Below are 22,040 nucleotides of genomic sequence, written 5' to 3'. Positions count from 1 at the left end.
ACGAATGTACAGTTCAAGACACACACTAGACAGTTCAAGACAGACACAAGACTGGCAAATGACAGCTCAGGACAGACGAATGATGGTTCTAGACATACAAGTGCAAATACTCTTAGCTATGGTCTCAGCTCATGTGAGACCTTGTTCATTCGTATCTGTGAGACATCTTGAAGTGTGTTAGCCGTGATAACAGAATAGCACTTTTCGACGACGACTGATTGTATCATACAAATGACTGACTCATCGATTGGTACTATGTGAACTAAACCATTGAAGGTACCAGTGGTTGAAAGGATGGCAGGGCGACTACAGATGTAGATGGCCCAACCCGATGCTTGTACTTGAAATACCCAAACTACGTAGGAACAAGTATGTAGCCGTTCGCAGGTCCATGTGGAATCACGGCTTTGCTCATCACAATCAGAATACAATAATTTATTCCCTCTAAACATACTGAGACAGCCATCGAATACCGTCTCCGTAGCCCTGCCGCATGACAATGGAGCACATGAAAATCTCGATGGGTCGGATGTTGCCTTCAAGAGGCACCTTGCCCTTACCGGTGGTCTGGTACAGTCCAAGGGCGTCCTTGAGCTCGAGCTCGGAAACGGCCTGGGGCATGTCGATCTTGTTTCCAAGAATCAAGAAGGGCACAGTCTTGAGCTGCTCAATGGCAAGCAGAGAGTCGAGCTCGGCCTTGGACTCGGCGAATCGAGTAGGGTCGGCGGCATCGACGAGGAAAACAATGCCGTTGACCTCGGGAAAGTAGTCCTTCCACACTCGTCGGGCCTGGATATGTCCACCGAGATCAAAGGTTGTGAATTTACAGTTGCCGATGGACAACTCCTCGGAGGTGGGGTGCACGGTGGGGTTAGAGACGGCCATTCGGTCGTTCTTGAGCATGTGCAGCAGGGTGGTCTTTCCGGCGTTATCGAGACCGAGGAAGAGCAGCTTGGCGTTCTTGTTCCATAGTCCGAGAGAGGACAGAACGTCGTAGACTAGGTTAGCAAAAGGGGGGCAAATCAAAAAGCGAGTGAAGCGAAATTGAGCGGCGATACGATAGCAGACTTGCTGTTTAAGCAGTACAATAACGGCACAGAGAGTTTGCTTGTGTTGAATACCACCGTATGACTGTTTAGGGTATAACAGCAGAGCAACCGTGTATCTTCAGGGGGTTGAGCAACCCTGAACGGCATCAAACCGCAACTTGATGAATGCAACAGGGGCAAAAAACGGCATCGGTACCTGTTTTTGAGTCTCTGGAACAGCCCTAAGTCGCCAGTCTCTGTTAACTGTGTTTTCACCTCCGGGATTTCAAGTCACGAAGCCCCCGTGTCGCTGTAGAGCTTGTCGTGTATCGTGTATCGCCACTTGATCTGATTTCTTTTTTTCCGCTAGCCTCCGCGTCTGTGTAACAAGTACACAAACACAAGCGACCAATCAGTGCCCCTGTATTCCATCCATACTCACACCAGTTGACAATCCACATGATTAGTAGTTGAAGAAGTAGGACAACGTGTGATGATAAGTTGGTGAGTGAGGTGGAATGTAGCAAAAAGGTTAAGCCGGCGGCTTCACGTGCATCCGACTGAGTCCAGGGTGGGGCTGACGCTTTGGTACTGGTATAGGAGGTGTTTGGGAGCAATAGAAGGTGCTGCAAAAGAGTATATATACTGTCCGTTTTTCCTCACATACAATTCTCTTCCTTTTTATCTCCACGCTTATCCTCTACAATCTCCCGTCATTGTGCAATCTCCTACCGATATGAATTTTGGCTGACACGTAAAACGGAAGCCAAAATCGTGCAGCACCAAGGTAAAAACCGTGGTCCTTTGGGGGTGTTGGGACATTACGTGTACATATTGTGGTGTGAGATCAATAGGCGAGCACGAGTACACTGTACATCAGGTGTGTGTGTAGACGTAATTGGTGCCAAAAGTTGTGGGACTTGGAAGTATTTATCTTGAGAGAGAACTGGAACATTCAGAGCAAGCTTCCTATTGTCCATTTATCATCTCTATTATACAATATTGTGTCCCCCGGAGATGTTTCTTTGAGCAGAGCATTTCCCAGCGCCATCACTCCTCCTACTTACCCTACCGAACACTACAAGTACACGTATGAAACTCTCTATTGCACTCTGCGTAGCACTACACCATGAAGCTCGAAATCAAGGTGAGTAATTGAGCGATTCACGCGGCCATGACGACGACTAACACAGCGACACTCGCAGACTCGTTCTGACCGAGTCAAGGGAATCGATTTCCACCCCACTGAGCCATGGTTACTCACCACTCTGTACTCGGGAGTGGCCCAGATCTGGAACTACGAGACACAGACGGTGGTCAAGAGCATCGAGGTGGCAGATGTTCCTCTTCGAGCCGGTCGGTTCATTGCCCGAAAAAACTGGATCATTGTTGGCTCCGACGACTTTATTGTGCGAGTCTTCAACTACAACACTGGAGCCAAGGAGGCCCAGTTTGAGGCCCACCCCGACTACATCCGTGTCATCACCGTTCATCCCACCCTGCCCTACGTGCTGACCGCCGGCGACGACATGTCCATCCGGCTGTGGAACTGGGACACAAACTGGACCATGGAGCGACAGTACCTGGGCCACAGCCACTACATCATGTACGTGGCCTTCAACCCCAAGGACACAAACACATTTGCCTCCGCATGTCTGGATCGAACCGTCAAGGTGTGGTCTCTGTCGGGCGCCTCCACCGTGTCGCGGCCCAACTTCACCCTCGAGGCCCATGCCACCGCCGGCGTCAACTTCGTCGAATACTATCCCGGTGCTGACAAGCCCTACCTCATCACATCTTCGGACGATAAGACCGTCAAGGTGTGGGACTACCAGACCAAGGCCTGCGTCGCCACCATGGAGGGCCACACTAACAACGTGTCCTTCGCTGTCTTCCATCCCGATCTGCCCGTCATCATCTCTGGTGCCGAGGACAATACCGTCAAGGTGTGGAACGCTAACACCTACCAGCTCGAGCAGACCCTCAACTACAGCTATGAGCGAGCCTGGTGTGTGGGTGTCAAGCGAGGCTCCAACCTCGTGGCTGTCGGTTTTGATGCCGGCGCGGTTGTCCTCCGTCTTGGTAAGGAGGACCCTGCCATCTCTCTGGACAGCTCTGGAAAGCTGGTGTGGAGCAAGCACGGAGAAGTCTATTCCGCTCAGGTTAAGGGCGAGGACGCCAAGGACGGCGAATCCCTTGCTCTGGTGCCCAAGGAGCTGGGATCCGTCGAGGTTTTCCCCACCTTCCTGCGACACTCCCCCAACGGCCGATTTGTGGCTGTTGTTGGTGACGGTGAGTACATCATCTACACCGCTCTGGCATGGCGAAACAAGGCTTACGGCTCCGGTCTGGACTTTGTTTGGGCCCAGGACTCCAGCGAGTACGCTGTGCTTGAGTCCCCCAGCTCCGTGCGAGTCTACAAGAACTTCAAGGAGCGGCCATTGGGCCATGTAGACCCCAATTTTTCCGTTGAGGGCATCTTCGGTGGTACCCTGCTCGGTGTGAAGGGTCATGGCTTTGTCGCCATGTACTCGTGGGAGACTGGCCAGCTGGTGCGACGAATTGACGTGGAGGGTGTCACCGGCGTGCACTGGTCTGACTCTGGCGAGCTGGTCGCCATCACCTCGGCCGACGCCTTCTACGTTCTGCGATACAACAAGGACGCGGTTGATGAGGCCGAGAACGTGGACGAGGACGGTGTGGAGGAGTCGTTTGAGCTGCTGCACGAAATTTCCGACTCCGTTCGGTCCGGAGAGTGGCTGCTCGACTGCTTCGTCTACACCTCGTCCGTCAACCGACTCAACTACCTGGTTGGCGGCGTCACATACACAGTCGCACATTTCGATAAGGCCAAGTACCTGCTTGGCTTTGTGTCCAAGGACTCGCGTATCTACCTGTGTGACAAGGATGTCAATGTGTCGTCGTACCGATTGTCTGTGCCTCTCGTTGAATACCAGACTGTTGTTCTGCGAGGCGACGTCGAGCTTGCGCAGTCGGACTTCCTCCCTGCAATCCCTGAGGAGGAGCTGTCTAAGGTGGCCAAGTTCCTGGAGGCCCAGGGCTTCAAGGAGCTTGCTTTGGAGGTGAGCACCGACGACGAGCACAAGTTTGATCTTGCCCTTGCACTTAACGACCTGTCCGTGGCCTCTGAGATTGCTGAGCGATCGCCTCAAGACCACCGATGGAAGCTGCTTGGAGACGCTGCCACTGCCGCCTGGAACTTCGACCTGGCCGAGAAGTGTTTCAAGTCTTCTTCCATCGCCGAGGTCGAGTCTCTGCTGCTGCTGTACTCGGCCACCGGAAACCGAGCCGGCATGGAGTGGGTGGCTGACAAGGCTGCCGATGCTGGCAAGTACAACGTTGCCTTCAACGCCCTGTGGTCCATCGGTGCCGTGAAGCAGTGTGTTGATCTGCTTAACAAGACTGGTCGACACTCGGAGGCTGCTCTCGTTGCTCTGTCGTACGGAAAGGGTAACGTGGAGAAGTCTGTAGGTCAGTGGAAGGCTTCCCTGGTCGCCAACGGTAAGGACAAGATTGCCGAGTCCATTTCTTCCCCCAGTGAAGAACCCGACAAGTTCCCTCAGGGCAACCTGATTGATTTTGAGGAGAAGCCCGCTGAGAAGGCTGCCGAACCCAAGCTGGGAGCTCCTGTCGAGATCAAGGAGGACGGCAAGGTCGAGGCCGTGACTAACGTGCAACCCGAGAAGCCCAACCCCGCGGCTGTGGATGAGTTATCCGAGACCGAGGCTGAGGCTGAGGTTGAGGTTGAGGTCAAGATGCAGGAGGAGGTTGATGAGGCTGCCAACACCTTGTAAGAGGGAATGCTAGAGGTGGACGTAGAAATAGGTCATGTTAAATAAATATCATTGTATAAGTAGATTGAGAGCATGGCACGAGCTGTTGCGGAGTACACCGTGGAAGTGGTGAGTTACATATTGTACATATTGTAGGAAGTATCCAGTGTACTTGTACTTGTACAGTATTGCACAGTGATTAAGTATCCAGGGGGGATATCCAGCTCCTTGTCCAGCTCGAGGTCGAAGAGTTTACTCTAAAACTACAGTATTTTTAGTTTAACTCCCAACAGTTTACTTGGATATCATGTCACGTTAAAGTGTGTAGAAGAGGTATGAATAGTCCAGTTGTCGAGATGGTGTAGAGAAATGGTTTGAGATGGTTGTTTTTGAATGTAGCAGTAATTTATATCATGTGACTGTTTGATCGTGCCTTTGTTTGTTATCACGCTGAGTAGATCTCTTTCAATGGTCTCATCGCTTACTAAACAAAGTTCCAAAGTCAGGGTTAGGAGGGCGTCCCTCCCACCAATCAAAATTTGGGTAACTCGGCTTGCAGTGACATCACAGCTTCTAACACACAACCAGACACACGACAAAATGGCTATTCCTTTTGAGGCATTGCTCCCTTACGGTATCATTTTTGGTGTAAGTATGAGACGGCGGCTTTGTGGCTCGAGCTATGGCTTTGGACTTGTGATTTGACCGGACAGGAGGTACACTACAAGACGACAGTTACAGGAGTGAATGCAGAAATTCTGGAGAGCGATTCGATACGAGAGTGGAGGTGCCACATTCCCTGGACGATTGATGAACGATGCTTGTGATACCAGCTATACCGGACCACTCCATTACTGTGGAAGGGAAGCTACAGTAAGTCTCTGACGTACAATGACTTTGACATGGTATTCCCAGCCGGCAGGGGATATGTCTGTATCACGCAGAATCCTTTGGAATCAGATCTCACATGTCTTCGCTTTTCCCTATTCTCTCAGACTGTTGTTTATTGCCTCGGAGTAGTTCGATCCCGTCAAGGTCGCGAGGCACACGACCACAACCCCCATTCATAGACTAACTCAGCTCCTCACCGCTGGAGGTGGAGCCATGCAGGTTCTCCACGTCTACCGAAACGGAGGCGTCCGAGACCGATTCGCCATTGACCAGTGGGACTCCCAGATGATGGAGCGAGATCTGCGACTCAACGGCGGCCAGGGCCGAAAGCAGGTCGACCAGGCCACTGCCCCCGAGGCCTTCAAGCACAACCACGTGTGGAAGTCCGAACGACCCCTTATTTAAGAGGTTCTTACATAGCATGTATGATAACTAGATTGAAAGTGAAGGGAGATGTAGATGTCAGAGTTTGGTTGATGCCCAAGGAAGGCGGCCATGGTAGCTTGTCTAGCTCTGTGGTTGTGCTGTAAGTACTTATTGGGATCACGGGGTGGTATTTTCACTTGTTCCACTTGTAAAGGTGGTAGTCATACGAGCACAGTAACTGAACAATACCAGTGGTGTAGGAGTATTGTGAGGTGACAGAATGGGTCGCTTCGACTTCTGGGTGGGGTGGTCTAATGGTCGTGTAAACCCTATAAGTACGACACCCCATTGTTGGTGTAGTCTAACAAGCAATCAGAGGCGTGGAGGAGTCCTTCAAACGAAGTATTAACAGGGGAAAAAGTGGATTTTTTAATGCGTTAATCAACTTCTCACGTGTGTTTATTTCCATAAACGTCCTTTTCATTCCTCCAAACCTCCTCCAATACCCTCCTTACCGGCGCTCTTGGAGTCCACCATCCAGCTACAAGTAGTGTAGCTCCACCTCACATTAGGTTTTGAAATATCTTCGGCGACTGGTTTCCCCAGAGGAAAGCTCCGTTTGCAACCCAACACAACAACACAAAATGTCTCTCTACTCGATGGGTATGAACTCACAGGAGGTGGATCCTGCTCGAATGCAGATGGCGGAGTTGGAAATGGAGTCGCTGACGGCTCTGTTCGACTCGCTGATGAACACCTGTCGATCCAAATGCATCCCCGCCGAGTACGGAGAGGGCGAAATCAACAAGGGCGAGTCCGTGTGCATCGACCGGTGCGTCAACAAGTACTTCACCGCCAACCTCAAGATCGGCCAAATTTTCCGAGACAAGGGCATCACTCCTGGCGATACCCAGATGATCCAGAACGCCTCGTCAAAGTACGCTGCACACGAGTCTACCGACGCTTCTGACTAGGAAAGCCAACAGAGACACTACAGGGAAGATGAGTAGGGGCGGAAAGTTTGCTATGAGCCCTTACTTGTCGAGATCTGAGTACAACAGAGTGCTCAGGCAGGAGACAACTGAGGAGGATAAAACTTGTATATACAGTAACATTATGATTTGATCTGGGATGTCGTGTGCGAGAGCAAGGCAGAAACATAGTGGTGGTACGGGATGTGCGCGTCTGGCGGTACGATGTGTAAGACGAAGGTCTGATTGTCCTGCGGTATGTCGTCTTGATGACTAAGAGGCTAGGTTTATGATTTCTAGACGAAGAGACCCACCAAAGTGCCAAGATAAGCACCAATAGTTCTTCGAATGCACATCTATCGGCTCATCGATCATATATGCTTTGTCAGGTGCGATATTGATGTTTTGGAAGAGTTGTCCCCTTCACCTAAGTACTAGCTGAACATCTTTGAATGTTTAACTATATTGACTTTTTCCTTTTTCCTTGAATTTCAGATAAACATGTCACTGGGCAACTCGTAACAATACCTACCATCTAGTTGACACTAACACTTAATCCACCACTCCACCCAGTCAGTGAATTTCCTCAGGCCGTGTACAAGAACAAATATTAACAAAACTCATCGACTAATCAATATATCTCATAGCCAAGCATTTCCAGTCTGTATCCGCAACCTCACTCTGAGAACCAGGTCAACCGTGAAGTGTGTGTAATTACTATTTTTTCCGCCGAATACACTGAGATTGTTTATAGCTACAGTGTACAATACATACACTTGCACAATACATACACTTGCACAATATATACACTTGCACAATATATACACTTGCACAATATATACACTTGCTCACTTTTACGACTGCACACCTGAATCGTGCGATATTGACACGTCAAAGCTCCATACTGTCACCAAGACCCAGATGTACACCGAAATGAGGCCAAGCGGGACCAAGCTGAGTTGTATATAATGCACCTGTATGATGCGATACTCGTACCTACTTTCAGGCTTTAACTCATTGTCATGTCTACACCTCTTACTAAACCAGCCTCCAAGTCAGTACAGAGAATGTTTGAGAACAGTCGTGTCGAACCGACCAAGTGTCAGAATTACTGCGGCAAGGACAAAGAGAACTCAACCCGCAGTCTTGGTACGGCAATTATGAAACCTGCAGAGCGAACTAGCGCAGGTAGCAAGGGCGCTACTCTCCCCTAAACCGGCTAGTCTAGTGGGTGCTATCTGAAGTGCCGATATTATGTCTTCCGTCGGTGTGTCGAGGATTATTATGACATACAAGTGGCTAACCCAGGGGACAAATGAAATGCAAGCGATCGATACTGAAGAAGCACCGTTACAGGTACGAGTACGATTCAAGGACCGCGATACTTGTGTACAACTGTTACTGTATCTGACTGTAATGGTTCTGTACTAGCACAGGATTTATCGTACGAATCGTACTTGTACTGCCTAACGAACATGTGACATGGCACATACCAAACTCCATGCAAAACAAACCTCCTACAGTCCCCAACTTCCCCCCACTATCCCTTCGTATCTCTCTATCTCCAACGTCGCATCAAATGACTACCGCCCATTAATTTCCTTTAGCGTGTCCGCTTTTAGGCTAATGGTGTGCACCAACATGTGATCAGTGCTGAACTCAAGAGAGTACGCCCGGTCGGTCTCAGTTGGTAATAAAGATCCCAACCAACCAAGCACGACCTTGGATCCTCAATCTTTCCCGACACATCTTACACCTCACGTCTTACATCTCACACACGCCTCACGTCTTACACACGCCTCACGTGTCTCACACACACACTTACATGTCTCACACACTACCATCTTGTCTCATTGCTAGCGTCTGTGTAGTTAGGGGCACCGCTTTCAATAGCTACAAGTAATCCAACTAGTCTCAATAATATAACATAAATGGACTGTATAGCGTTGTGAATCGACAACGCTAAGGTGTTTTGGCTATTGGAATGTTTCAGCTGGATCAAGTGATGAGCAAAAATGTAACATATGAATGGAACCAGCGTGGAATGAGACCCGCTGGGTGGAATGAGATCCGCAATTGGAATGAGATCCGTGACTGGATGAGGTCTGGAAATAAAATCCTGAGATCAGACAACCACAGTTTCTTTGTGCGTCCACAGCTTCTGTTGCACATACCAGTATAACGGCCAACCAACTAGCTACTTCAAACGATAATATACGTTGCCAAGAGATGAAGTAGAGCTCTTCCACGCAGACATGGTGTAGTTGGCAATCGTACTTGTACCACTAGAAGCCGTACTCGTACATACCTTGCAAGATACTGCGCATTCTAGCACGTACGTACGACTCGCTGTTGTATAATATACCAAAATAATTAATTAAGATGCAGAAACTCTTGACCGTCGTCGGAAAAAGTCCATGACCTTGCGGGCGGTCGAAGAATGGGTAGACTCGGCGGTGCTCACCTGGGAGGCAGACACCTGTCTGTTTTGACGCTGGTTCATCGAGTGCGACCGGTCTAGCGCAGGAGGCTCTAGTATCTTTCTAGAGGACGTGGATGGTGTGGAGTGAGCCTCGTGAGACTCCACACTTTCCTTTGAGTAGTTTGAAAAGAACGAGAAGCGTTTCTTGGAAGTCGATTCGGCCGTGGGCGCACCGGCACCAGAGGCAGCTGAGCTGGAGCCTCCCTTCGCATCCTTGACAGACTCCTTCGACTCTCTTGGGTCCTTGTCATTGTCCAGGTTGTCGCCAATGATCTTGCCAAAGAGCTTGTCAGCCCCGTAAGAGATGGAGGCGACTCCTCGACGATGTGACCGGGTCTGGGCCTTGGGTGCCTGCATGGACACCGGTCGGGGTCGCGAGAAGTTAGGAGCACCGGGATTAATGGCTCCAGAGGGCGCTGTGGGGATCACTGCAGCAGGCGCAGCAGAAGCAGCGGGAACAACAGGAAGAGGTTTTTCCATGGACGTTCTGGACGTGCTGGTTGTCTTGGACTCAGCTGAAACCGCTCGGGGGGTCGTAGACTTGCCAGGAACCTGTGCAGAGGTGGGGAGGGCTGGAGGGGGCATCAAAGTGGTGTCAGACTGAGCCACAGTGTCGACAACTTCCTTGTCAGTTTCCTTTTTTTCTGCAACCGACTCAACCTCCCCGATAACACCCTCATCTCCACTCTCCATTGAAGCCACAGAATTTCTATTGGACCAGTTGGAGAGCGCCACCTGGCTGGGCGAGTTGCGGAACTGCGGAGACGACAGCTCACCCTGGACCATGGAGTCCGAGTACTTGACCTTGGGCAGTGACGACTGGGGCACCAGAAAGGAGCCGCTCTTGCGTCGTTCATCGAATGAGATCTGCGAGTCGTCCGACGAAGGGCGTCGGAAGAAGGTCGAGCCAGCCGTACTGGGTGTTACCAGCGACAGAGGTACCGGCTGAGCGCTCTGCTGCGACGATGTCGGGGTCACCGAGTTGGCCGAACCAGGCACAGAGGCGTTCTTGTTAACCATGTGCATGTAGGGGAACGAGTCCGGTGGCTGCATGGACGACTGCGTGGGTGTGGGTTGGTAGGATGTGGGTCGGGGTTTTCGTCCAGGAGGCAGACGAGTAGACGATACCAGAGGGGAAGATGGATCTGAAGCAGCAAACGACGAACTAAACGAGGTGCCAAATGACGCTCCAAACGACTGATGTTCAAGCACGGGGGCTGAGGGGGCCGTAGCGGGGGCGCTGGGGATAGTGTCAGCCGCAGAAGCCGGAGGAGTGGCTTCAGGAGCAGTATCGGGGACAGCAGGAAGATCACGTGGTCCGAGATCATCCGCCTCCTTGCCCTTCTCCTTGACCTTTGGACTGCTGGGAGGCGTGGGCTGTTCAGTGATGGTGCCAATGGAAGGCTTGGGCAGATCAAAATCGAATTTGGGCGACGTGGGGGATGCCCCCGGGGGTGATGTGAGTTGCGAAATGCCCGTGTATGTGGCAGATCTGGGGGCTTGTCGGGAATTGGACGTGCTATTGTTGTTGGTATCTTCGGGTATATTGAGTGAGGCCACTGAGGGCGTGGAAGCGTGGGTGGGAGGGTTCGCCGCAGCATGCGACTTGGAGGCAGAAGCAGCAGCAGCTGTGGCAGCACAGGGGCCAGCACTGATGGGTCTTGGGCCTGCAGGTGTGTTTGAGGACACAGTTGCTCCAATGGTAGACTCCCCCTGTCGCTGAATGGGCTTGGAGTACGTTCCACCAACTGAATGTCTATTATTGTACGAAAAGTTGGGAATGTTGACTCCGGAGGGCTTTGTGAGTCGTGAGTCAAAGACTGGAGCACCAGAGGAAAGCTGGACTGAGTGGGATCGAGGCATGTGTGTCTTGACGGGGACAGCCACCTTGCCCACTGCGTCTTCCCATTCCTTAGGAGTGATGGCCAGGAAACGAGAATGGGGAGCCAGCCACGAATGGTACCTGACATCGTTCAACGAGATTCGTTTTCGGGGGTCCGGCACCAAGATGCGTCGTAATAGGTCCCGTGGCAGCGGCGGCACGTACTCGGGGAACGTGAGGGCCGTCGTGGTGATGTACTTGTACAGTTGGGTGATGTTGTCCGAATCCGGGTTGGCCGGGTCATCGTCGTATGGCAGGTAGCCAGAGAGCATGGCGTAGAGAATGACTCCGCAGGACCATACGTCGACCTTGCGGCCTGTGTATTTCTGGTCCGAAACCACTAGTTCTGGAGCAGCATAACAGGGAGAGCCACAGGATGTGGCCATGAGATCGAAAACGTGGCCGTCTGAGCCCCTTGAAAAGGTGTTGGCAAAGCCAAAGTCCGTGATGATGATGTTTTTGTGTTTGTCCAACAGCAGGTTTTCGAGCTTGAGGTCTCTATGGACAATACCCTTGGAGTGGAGGTAGTGGACTCCTGAGACGAGTTGTGCAAATAGGCGGCAGGCTGAGGCCTCCTTGAGGTACTTGTGGGTCAGAATGTGGTCAAACAGCTCGCCGCCAGACGCATACTCCAGCACTATTCCAATATATCTGTCGTTCTGAATGACTTCCTCCAGCCGCACAATGTTGGGGTGGGTGAGGATTTTGAGTGCGTTAATCTCCCGATGCACCTTGGCCTCGCGGTTCGAGTTTGGGGGCACCGTCTCGCGCTTGATGAGCTTGATGGCCACCTGCTCGGGCTGCTTGCCGTCCTTTCTCCAGCCGATTTTCACCTTGCCAAACTCTCCCTCGCCCAGAGTCGACCCCAGAATGTAGTCTCCGAACCGGATTTCTCGCGATTTTTTTTGTCGAGACATGGGCGTGCTGTACCTGTGTGCGATGGCGGATGCGTGGTTGGTTATGATGTTCTTTGGAGGCGATGGTAGCGGAGTTGTTGTGTATCAAGCCGGTCTGCGGGTACAGATCAGGTCTAGCTGTAGAATGGTGGGGTACCAGGGGGTTGTGGGTGTACACAGACGGGGTATGTGTTTGTGTTTGAGTGTGTGTGCGTTGGGGGGGAGGTGAGTATGCTGAAACGAGTCACGAGCCAACCTCACAAAGTAGCGTCCTACGGTTGGAGCTATCACGGAGGACCAGGATGTGTTTAACACTGGCGTTTTGGCAAAGGGGTAGTGCAAAGCTTATTTGGGACGGTGGGAAGTAAACAGACGTCATGTTTGTTTGTGCAGCCCCTATCTATACAGTCTAAAGTCAAACTTGCACACAACAGCGCACAGCGGTATGGCCGCAGTAGGAAGTGATGTGTGTTGGTATTGCTGATGAATTGCAGGGGTTGGTGGATGGATGGAGATGTCGACACCGCAACGGTTCTCATCGTGAGCCCGGCACTGTCCCGCCTCCACAGTCGTTGCTACGCCACGCGTGTCCAATCAAACTCTGTAAACAAACACTTGGGCCTGTATGGGAGTGGACATCACCGTGGCAACCACGTTACACCTTCAGAGCGGAACGTGGAGGGTGACCAAGCCGGCGAGAGCAGTCTGCAACACCACCAGACCCGGTGGTATTAATTTCGATTCTTTAATTTTGCTCTTTTGCACACGATTCAACCTCCATCCTCGTTCTCTCAGTTCCGCTTTTAGTCTCGCCCGTGGCCATGCGTGGTCAATGCGACAGAAACCATATTAGCCAGGGTGAGACATGGTGTGACGGGTGAGTGGGGAGGGTTCTAGCGGGATATTGGCTGGTTGGGGGAGAAAGGGGCCGCTCCCAGGGGCTTTATAAGACGGCCAATGTCCATATTCCGTCTTTAAACCGCTTCTGGCGGCCCCCTAACACCCTCCCAAACACACTGTTATACCTCCCGCCATCCACTATAATTAGATAGGCTTCGGGAGGTGTCTGGCAACAGAGTTTTAGCACTTCGCTCTAGGTTCCAACCCAAACAAAGAGCCCCACGGTAGAACCAAAACCGCCGTCAGGGAGGTTTCAATTGTAGCAAGAAAAGAAAAATTTCGCAGAGACGAAGCTGTTTGGACGTGTCTTGTGTCGCCATCTTCCAGCTGGCTTTTCTACACACCCCCAGCGGCTCCATACCCCTACTTATCGCCGTCGGCCCCCTGCATGGTGAAACAGGGGGTGCATAGCTGCGACTGCCACTCACCGCATTCTCACTCTGTCACCTATTTTTCTTTTTCTTTTTCTTTTTCTTTTTCTTTTCACCTCCGCCACACACGGCCGCAACAAGACGCTCACAACTCCCGAATCTAATGTGTATACTACAAGTACAATCTCATTATGGAACGTAAAACGATATTCGCCAGTGGTAATCTGGAATGCGCTAGGGATACAGGTACACACATTCTGGAGCTTTGTGGAGCTTGTTTGTTGGCGGTGCAAGGCGCAACAGGTAGTCAACGTACTGTACTCTTACTGTACTCGTACCACACTGACACTTATTATGGCCAGTCGTTGGTGATGGCACCTTCGATTGTCTATCGGAGCCGCATAAATCTCCGTCCATCACCACACTGTACAGCTCACCCAGGTACAACTGTTTCAGCAACCAGGAACCCCCTGTTGATCGACGGCCGATGCGTGGATCCTGTCGGGAACACAACCCACAATGAACATCAACACAATGGCGTGCATCACATGATGGCACACACCCCCGATAGACACCAGCGGTGCTTGTTCCTTAGCCCGTCCGCAGCCCAGGCTACTTGTACATTCTGGATACTCCTTACTGTACCTCCTGTCAGGCACCAAACAGGCCTACAGTCAACCTCGAGGATGGAGAGAATCCACACTGCCCATCTGAAACAATCTATGGCTGAGGCTCTAACACCTCCCACAATCAAGACTGTTTAGATCGACAGGGTTCACAAGCCCTCGTCCAGGGTTATAATACCTGAAATACCTCATGTGTTTTGGCTCCTGGGTTGGAACTAAAAACCGGCGCTAACGCAGCCAAGCGGGTGTAATTTACCCCAGACGGCCGACTAATCCAGTCTAGTGACGTCACACACTAATTTCCCAACACGACAGCAATAGACGCTCACTAAAGGGCCGTTTCACCTTGCTAACGTGGTTCTGGATCCTCGTGTAGCGGGGTATCAGAAGAAGGGTCATCACTTGTTGGTCCCTTGTGTGCCAGATGCACTCATGCACAAAATTAGACGAGCATGATACAACCGCCAAAGTACACAACTGGATCAAGACTTGCACCCACCCACTATTATTTCACCGAGGTCTCTCTATCGCCAAAAGTGCAGTAATCTTTGCGCCCATAGAATTATTTCCTCCGATAATTTCCCCTAATAATTTCCCCAAACGCCAATAATTTTGCAAACCATCGACCCTCCCGAGCAATAGATCTGAGACACAAGCCACCTGACGGATCGTGAAGCTGACCAATATTTACGAGTACGATGCACAAGTACGGGTAAAAGAAGGAGAACAGGTCGTGCATCATCATCTGAGCACCCCCTGGCTGACCGTATCCTGCTGAGTCTGGCACATACACAACTCCTTGCTGGGCTTGGTAGAGCTTGCTGAGCCTTGTGGAGTCTGCTGCGGAGTGCTGAGCCTTGCTGGGCGTGTAACCAAGCCATTACCCCTTGCTGAACATCTGTAGCTAAGCCTTGTACTATGATACGAGTCTATTGACAGGGCTTTTACTTCAAGGCTTACTTCTTGGGCTCGAAAAGCCACTTGGAACTGCTTGAAACGCGATGGCTCACCTTTCGGACGCAAATATCAGCCTCCTTCAGCTTGGACAAGAGACGTTGACGGTTGGCTATGAATGGTATGACCATGGGCTAACGGTATCCAGGAAGCATCAGGGAAGACAAGGGCGTGGGGACAAGGTAATCAGGAGTGTACCACGTGATTAACCCGAATAATTGTTGATTATTGCCCTCATTGCTACAAATATTGTCTCTCCTTCATCTCTTCACCTCATCTCTTCACCTCATTCGTTCACTTGATACAGTTTCTGAAATACGACAACCTAAACTCAGCCTTGCATGGAATGCTGAGATGCAGGACAAGCAAGAGAAATGTACGTGAAAATGACAGCAAGCACCACAGACGTGGTGGGGGTCGGAAACGCAAAAAAACAAGACACTCCGATACCGGGAATCGAACCCGGGTTCTCCGCGTGAAAGGCGGAAGTGATAACCCCTACACTATATCGGACAGATTGTGAAAATTGGGTTTTCTCGACCCACAAGAGCGTGGAAAATCCCGTTCTGAATTTTACGCGGGAGGATAATTACTCGGAGGAAAAAATGGGGTTAGAATAAAACGACACGGAGATGGATGACAATGATGTGTGTTAATGATGTGAACTAAAGCGGAATTGAGTGGAATTGAGTGGAAATCAAACTCTCCTCTCTATAGTAAATGCCCTTTCGGTGGGCTCTTCACTTTAGTTAGACTTGGTTGACTCAAGCACAAGTTATTGTTAAGCTTTTACCCAGTAGTGTGTATTTTCCTAAAATCCGTACAACTGCAATCAAATCTGACTGGTTTTTTTTTCTAAATATTCATCAACCCATTCACACTCCTTCTACGACATCTTATATTGGTATATTTCCCCGAATACCGACTTCTCAACACCCTTGTATCCTCCATCAATCTCTACAACTGGCAAACTCTAAACGCCAAATCACTTTTACACGCGTCTCTACATGTCCCATTTTCTCCATCACCACATCAACCCCAAAACATGTCTCTCTGGGTAGATAAACACCGTCCCAAGTCCCTCGATCACGTGGATTACCACCAGGACATCTCCGAGCGGTTTTCCGCGCTTGCCGCGACAGGCGATCTGCCTCATCTTCTCGTCTACGGACCGTCGGGAGCAGGCAAGAAGACCCGAGTCATGGGACTGCTCAAAAAGCTCTACGGCCCCAGCGTGGAGAAAATCAGCACCAAGTCCCACAAGTTCGTGACGCCGTCGAAGCGAGAACTCGAGCTCGGCGTCATTTGCTCGGCTTACCATCTTGAAGTGACGCCGTCCGACATGGGCAACAATGACCGTCTTGTGATCCAGCAATTGCTCAAGGAAACTGCTGAAACTCAGCAGGTCGACCTCAATGCCAAACAACGGTTCAAGGTGGTGATCATCAACGAGGCCGACTCGCTGTCTCGTGACGCCCAGGCTGCCCTCAGACGAACCATGGAAAAATACACAAAGAATATCCGACTGATTCTGCTCACTAACTCCACCTCCAATATCATTGCACCCATCAGGTCGCGAACCCTGCTGGTGCGAGTCGCTGCACCTACCGAGCAGGACATTGTCAACGTACTGGAAAAAGTGGCTGCCAAGGAACATGTGGATCTTGAGAACACCAAAACCCTGGAAAAGATTGCTTCGCATAGCGACCGGAACCTGCGGAAGGCTCTATTGACTCTGGAGACTCTGTACACCTTTGCAGGCTCCAAAACGGTGTCGGAAAACACTCCAATTCCTACTCCTGACTGGGAAATGGTCATTGGCCGTATTGCCCGAGAACTCGTGTCATCTCGAACCCCAGCCACTCTGTTGGCCATCAGATCGCTCTTTTATGAGCTGCTCTCCCATTGCATTCCTCCCTCGACGATTCTCAAGGAGCTCACCTACAGACTGATTCCGGTGGTGCCTGCCAATCTGAGGGTGCCGTTGATTTCTGCCGCAGCCACCTACGAGCATCGGTTGAAGCTGGGTGCGAAGTATATCTTTCATCTGGAGGCGTTTTGCGCAAAGGTGATGGTCTTGTTGGAGGAGTAACCAGTGAAGTGAGTGCAAGTACATGCAAAACAAAAGACACTGGCCAGTGCTATTGCAGTGAAGGAAGGACTAAGGATATATATAGATAATGAAGCATTGATTGAAAGTAGGCGTTGGTCTGATGCAGTGAACAGCATGCAGATATCCTTTGCCCTGCTACTTCAAGTACAGTAGTCCATTCAACGGGTCCATCATCGCCTGTGGCGCCAATGACGCGTTCAACATCGCAGTTTCGTCCCAGAACTGGTTCAGAAAGTGTTCGGAAGCTGAGAAAAGGGAAGCTGAGAAAAGGGATATCCTCGCAGACCCTACCACTCGGAATGGGAGAAACAGAAGGTGTCTGTTTCCTCGCCCAGGATATTGCTAAGCAATTATGAATAGCGAGCTCGTGAGGAAGGGCCATTATCGCAGAAGAAGCCCCTCGTGTCACCAATGAGGGTTGGCGCCGTGCTTCTAGATTCTTTGTACTTGGTGACATCCACGGACTAGAGTCAAGACGCGAGCTACTGGTAGGACAGACGCTGATACTGGCACAACTACAGAAACACTTTGGCGCTTCACCCAGGGTTCGACTGTGGTACAGAAGGCACACACGGCAACCAGCGCAGTTATAAATAAATATATTACAATACAAATAAATAAGTTCTCCATCGTTGCATCACCACTCCAGCCCCTCAGTCCACTCCACTAGCCTCTCACTTGCATCTTCCGCCTTACTCACTGCCTTGACCCGTGAGTAGTAAATAGGACAGTCCTGAGACTCGCACCTAGTCTCAAAGTCGCCTGAGCACTGCGCGCAGATTGTGTTGAGCTCATCCAGCCGCTTCTCCCTGTACCTCAGATCGGAGTTAAGCACGAATGTTGCATGACCAGGATCACTCTCGCACGTGGCGCAAAGTTTAGACAAGCCAGACGTCTGGGCAGTCTTGCAGACGATGCACGAGTTGGACACAGCGTACGACTTGAGCGTGGTTTGGTTGGTCTTTGCTCGAGAAACAGTCTGGTAAAACTCGTACCGCCGCTTCTTGGGCATCTCCTCGTACCACTTGAGAACAGAAGCACCCACACAGTTAAAGAACCGATCCAGAGGGGGAATCAGAGTCTTGTGAATGTAGTAGTCGGCGTCGAGAATGAGAGAGTTGGCGTTCCTGACTAGTTCTTCAGGAGAAACACATCGGTCAATCAGCCGACTTTTGGGAGGACCAGCAACAACCACATATGGGATACGTTCCTTGTACTGGGGTTCAAAGCGCATGTCGACTGCCATTTTCTCAGCCGAGATCTTCGCACCCGCGGGCAACACTCCCCCTTCCTTGTACTGGCCTAACTTGACTTCCTTGGCAAAACAAAAGTCCTGAATCGAGACCTTACCAGTTAGAATCTTCGTCCACTGCTCGTAGAGGTACGATTTGACCAGAGATAAATCAGCAGTGTCAAACAAGATACGAAGAGCCTTCTCCTCAATCTTCTGGGCAGCAGGGGTGCCGTCTCGTCGCACAGTTTCGATTCCCTTGGCGTCGAAAATGGGATACATCTGCTTCGAGTACTCCCACTTGTAGCCCACGTATCGCTTCTTGGATATGAGCATGCAAGGAAGATAGACCTTTTCAAACTGCAATTTCATGGGTGCTGGATTGGCAGATGTTATGGTATCAGCGATCTCAGTACCAATCTTGAATGCTTCATCCTTGGTACGACCAGGTAGACATACAAACAACGAGTCTGTATCGCCGTAGACGACCTTGGCTGCCCATTTGTCCGATCCATGGATCACGTCAATGCACTTTTCGAGCGTCTCACGTCCACTTTGAACTATTGCGTCAGCGATTTCGGCACAGGGCATACGTCCAGAGAAGGAGGCAGAAGTGTATCCATATGTGACGTTGGCCACGAGCTTCAGAGCAAGCTGTCGGTTATGGTTGAGTCTCTGGAACGACACATTGTCTCTATCGAGCTTGGCAGTATCCTTGACCATGAATCTGGTCTCCAGAATCTCACCCAGCATTCGAGCTAACAGAGAAACTCGAATATGGGGTTTCACAAACACCAGGCCATTTGGAGAGATGGTCACATCGTCTTTAGTCAGCAACCGTTTTACCAAAGACGGCTTGTAGAACAGTTTCTCCGTTCCCAAAGTGTTTCCGTCCTTTTCAAAATCAGTCCATTTGCCCAAACAGGTGGAGTAGCAGTAATTGTGGGCTAAGATGACGGAAGGATAAAGAGACTGAAAGTCCAGAACAAGAACGGGGCTCGTATAAAGTCGAGATTCGGGCTCCATTACCAAAGCAATGCACTCCAGGGCATTCTGCTGACCAACCTGTTCTCTACTGGGGCTTGCCAGCATGAAGTTCTCACTTTTTGTCAGGCGAGCAAGAAACGACTCGACTTTGTACTGACTGCCGCGGGTGTAGACGGACGAAAAGTCGATTCCCACCACTCGAGCCTGCTCAGCTGTTCGTGAAACAATCTCCAGAGTGCTCAAGAGCTGCAGATTGTAATTGGACCGCGTGCATTTGTACTCCACAAGTAATTTCCGGTCAGACAGACTGCCCACACACATTTCTGTGAGCGTATCGTGTGTGTAGAAGGGAATGCGTTCGTGTAGAACGTGGAAGACGACATTCTCAAGCGTGTATTTCAACAAAGAAACCTCCCCACGAATCATACGCCACAAGTTGAGCACATGACGGCCAACTACTTTGACTCCAGAAGCCTTTCGTGCGCCCCAAGTGTCAATTTTCGAGCTCATCTTATGATGCTGAACCCTTCCAAATTCACATGGGTACAACATGGTCTTGCAACGGTCTTGAACATAGCCCCAGGAAGAAGCTTGGACTTCAAAGCCAGTCAGAATGTCAGGATCAAAGTTCTCCACCATTTTCTGAAGATGAGTGATCATTTCACACTCTGTTTTGACGACAGTGGAAGGTGCTTCGATGATGTTTGTGAAGTCTGGGCAATCCTCGGCGTTGATAATCACTCCACTGGGACCACCCAACATGTGCCAGACAACGAACAGGATTGGGTCAAGATCTGGGTCTGGATTGAGACCTTTTCGAGTGTTCACATGAACCTCCATGCTCATGACCGTTAAAGCAGCCGACTCGTGTCGCTGGGAGAGTGTGTTTTGACTGGGGAAAGAGTACTTGGGCTTCTGGGTAGGAGGCGCTATCTGGGACAGAAACAGATCAGCATTGTTGGTAGTCTTTCCTATCCACTTGAGTACGTCATCACGCGATGGAGGAGACTTTGCCAGCTCAACAACGCCCTTAAGAGCATAGTTTGAGGGCTTTTCGGGGAATCCCGTTGGTAGATACTTTACGGAAGACCCCAGAATTCGAAAAGTGACGCCTCCGTGTGTCATTGTTTTTGTGGGGACGTCTGAATCACGTGAGTAGTGCGGCTTTGGGTAGACTTTCTGTGCCATGTTGTTGTCGTCTAAATCGGTAATACACAGTCCACGCGATGGAGGTGGCTTGAAAGTGTAGACTGTTGTAGTTAAAGTAGCAGTAGCAACAGCAGTACTCGTCTTTGCAGTATTTGGAACATCAAACTTGGGTTTGGTCACCTTGAAGTTGAGTCCCTTTTGTTTCCTGGTTGATGGGGGAGGAGTGGAACTGTGTTTTCTTGTTGCACTGCTTCTCTTTTCCTGGGACATGGAAGGAAGATCGTCAAAGGACACATCAAACACAAAACTGTCCACTTCTGAGGCACCCTCTCCCTTGAACATGCATTTTGTCGTTTCAAACGCTGTGGGAACGAGATTGTCGTATGGCCTTTTGGGCCAGAACTGCACGTATGAATGGGCCGAGTCTGCCTTGCTCACCTTCTCCTCCAACTCCGAGAACATGGACTGGGCTGAAAACCACTGCTCCCGCGGGTCATTTACAGTCCTTTCTCCATAGTCACTCTTGTACTCGCCTTTGCTGAACTTGTCTCTAATGCTCTGTAAGCTCGTCCACAGCTCTTTCAGTGAATGGAACGCCTTGTCCCCTGGCTTCTTGTTGGTCGAAATCACCAGTCGGTTTAAGATGTATTCGGCCTGCAAGTCAACCTCAAACTCCGACTTGGAGATCATACCTTCCCTTCTCATCATGTACCTGGACGCCTCCATCCATCCACAACCATGCAAATTGTAGTCGCAAAAGAATTGCAAAATGTAAGACAAGTGGCTCTCAAACACACGCGAGTGGTCCCATCCAAACACACCGTTCCTGAACATGTCCACCAGCATTCCAACATGACTAGGGTCCACCACCACGATCTTCAGGTAGTATCTCCATCCCTCATGGTATCCGTAGAATGGTGTAGCTTTGCATAGCACAATGTTGGCCAGAAAACTACACTCCTCGGGTAACTTCTCGCCACGTGTCCTCTTGGAACGGAGTTGCAGGTTGATTCGGCGATACATGTCTGCTATGAACGGCTCCGAATCCGCCGGACTTAAGGAAGGACCGGTGTAGGGTATGTAAAAGTATTGGAAGACGTTGTGCACATGTGCGCAAGACGAAAGACCGTCCGAGGTGCCTCCAAATATCCGCAGCACTGGAACCCGGTGTAGATCTTTGTAGTCGCATTCGCAAGATACCGTTTCAGGCACCTTGGACCAGTCCAGCGGCCCCGGAGGAGCCATTACATAGTCGATGTAATTTATCTGGATGCGCAGTCCCGACATGGTGGCGCTCGTGTGAGAAAAACCAGTTGTTTTGTGCCGTTTTCCAAGATGTTGCTATCGGACGTTTTTTCACTTGTTTATGTTGTTCATTATTTCGCATCTACCTGCATGA

At 50.6% G+C, this 22,040-nt stretch overlaps 11 protein-coding genes and 1 non-coding gene across 12 annotated transcripts; 6 read left to right on the top strand and 6 right to left on the bottom strand.

Moving 5' to 3' along the window:
- Window positions 1-444: 444 nt before the first annotated feature.
- On the bottom strand, window positions 445-1,489 carry YALI1_C30130g (uncharacterized protein; the record flags this gene model as incomplete). The annotated part of the gene is made up of 2 exons (XM_502108.3): window positions 445-998; window positions 1,471-1,489. 2 exons carry the CDS (start codon window positions 1,487-1,489, stop codon window positions 445-447), a joined length of 573 nt encoding a protein of 190 aa, XP_502108.1.
- Window positions 1,490-2,557: 1,068 nt separating this feature from the next.
- On the top strand, window positions 2,558-4,843 carry YALI1_C30119g (uncharacterized protein; the record flags this gene model as incomplete). Its single annotated transcript, XM_502107.4, has 1 exon — window positions 2,558-4,843. The coding sequence occupies one exon, from the start codon at window positions 2,558-2,560 to the stop codon at window positions 4,841-4,843; it is 2,286 nt and encodes a 761-aa protein (XP_502107.3).
- Window positions 4,844-5,422: 579 nt separating this feature from the next.
- YALI1_C30086g (uncharacterized protein) lies at window positions 5,423-6,118 on the top strand (the record flags this gene model as incomplete). The annotated part of the gene is made up of 2 exons (XM_002143004.3): window positions 5,423-5,470; window positions 5,903-6,118. 2 exons carry the CDS (start codon window positions 5,423-5,425, stop codon window positions 6,116-6,118), a joined length of 264 nt encoding a protein of 87 aa, XP_002143040.1.
- Window positions 6,119-6,723: 605 nt separating this feature from the next.
- YALI1_C30078g (uncharacterized protein) lies at window positions 6,724-7,053 on the top strand (the record flags this gene model as incomplete). The annotated part of the gene is made up of 1 exon (XM_502106.3): window positions 6,724-7,053. The coding sequence occupies one exon, from the start codon at window positions 6,724-6,726 to the stop codon at window positions 7,051-7,053; it is 330 nt and encodes a 109-aa protein (XP_502106.1).
- A 1,479-nt stretch (window positions 7,054-8,532) lies between these two features.
- YALI1_C30058g (uncharacterized protein) lies at window positions 8,533-8,953 on the top strand (the record flags this gene model as incomplete). The annotated part of the gene is made up of 2 exons (XM_068282521.1): window positions 8,533-8,660; window positions 8,719-8,953. 2 exons carry the CDS (start codon window positions 8,533-8,535, stop codon window positions 8,951-8,953), a joined length of 363 nt encoding a protein of 120 aa, XP_068138622.1.
- A 73-nt stretch (window positions 8,954-9,026) lies between these two features.
- Window positions 9,027-9,307, bottom strand: YALI1_C30052g (uncharacterized protein; the record flags this gene model as incomplete). The annotated part of the gene is made up of 2 exons (XM_068282520.1): window positions 9,027-9,211; window positions 9,259-9,307. 2 exons carry the CDS (start codon window positions 9,305-9,307, stop codon window positions 9,027-9,029), a joined length of 234 nt encoding a protein of 77 aa, XP_068138621.1.
- Window positions 9,308-9,427: 120 nt separating this feature from the next.
- YALI1_C30022g (uncharacterized protein) lies at window positions 9,428-12,331 on the bottom strand (the record flags this gene model as incomplete). The annotated part of the gene is made up of 1 exon (XM_502105.3): window positions 9,428-12,331. One exon carries the CDS (start codon window positions 12,329-12,331, stop codon window positions 9,428-9,430), a length of 2,904 nt encoding a protein of 967 aa, XP_502105.3.
- A 1,441-nt stretch (window positions 12,332-13,772) lies between these two features.
- On the top strand, window positions 13,773-14,345 carry YALI1_C30007g (uncharacterized protein; the record flags this gene model as incomplete). Its single annotated transcript, XM_068282519.1, has 1 exon — window positions 13,773-14,345. One exon carries the CDS (start codon window positions 13,773-13,775, stop codon window positions 14,343-14,345), a length of 573 nt encoding a protein of 190 aa, XP_068138620.1.
- A 1,257-nt stretch (window positions 14,346-15,602) lies between these two features.
- YALI1_C29988r lies at window positions 15,603-15,674 on the bottom strand. The gene has a single exon. It is a non-coding gene; the product is annotated as a tRNA-Glu (tRNA).
- A 532-nt stretch (window positions 15,675-16,206) lies between these two features.
- On the top strand, window positions 16,207-17,253 carry YALI1_C29983g (uncharacterized protein; the record flags this gene model as incomplete). The annotated part of the gene is made up of 1 exon (XM_502103.3): window positions 16,207-17,253. The coding sequence occupies one exon, from the start codon at window positions 16,207-16,209 to the stop codon at window positions 17,251-17,253; it is 1,047 nt and encodes a 348-aa protein (XP_502103.1).
- Window positions 17,254-17,302: 49 nt separating this feature from the next.
- YALI1_C29968g (uncharacterized protein) lies at window positions 17,303-17,731 on the bottom strand (the record flags this gene model as incomplete). The annotated part of the gene is made up of 1 exon (XM_068282518.1): window positions 17,303-17,731. The coding sequence occupies one exon, from the start codon at window positions 17,729-17,731 to the stop codon at window positions 17,303-17,305; it is 429 nt and encodes a 142-aa protein (XP_068138619.1).
- A 180-nt stretch (window positions 17,732-17,911) lies between these two features.
- On the bottom strand, window positions 17,912-21,928 carry YALI1_C29926g (uncharacterized protein; the record flags this gene model as incomplete). The annotated part of the gene is made up of 1 exon (XM_502101.3): window positions 17,912-21,928. The coding sequence occupies one exon, from the start codon at window positions 21,926-21,928 to the stop codon at window positions 17,912-17,914; it is 4,017 nt and encodes a 1,338-aa protein (XP_502101.3).
- Between the last annotated feature and the right edge of the window lie 112 nt (window positions 21,929-22,040).

Source organism: Yarrowia lipolytica, chromosome 1C (assembly GCF_001761485.1).
Source record: "Yarrowia lipolytica chromosome 1C, complete sequence".
NCBI classification, from domain to species: Eukaryota; Fungi; Ascomycota; class Dipodascomycetes; order Dipodascales; genus Yarrowia; species Yarrowia lipolytica.
This window is presented reverse-complemented; position numbering and strand designations above follow the sequence as displayed.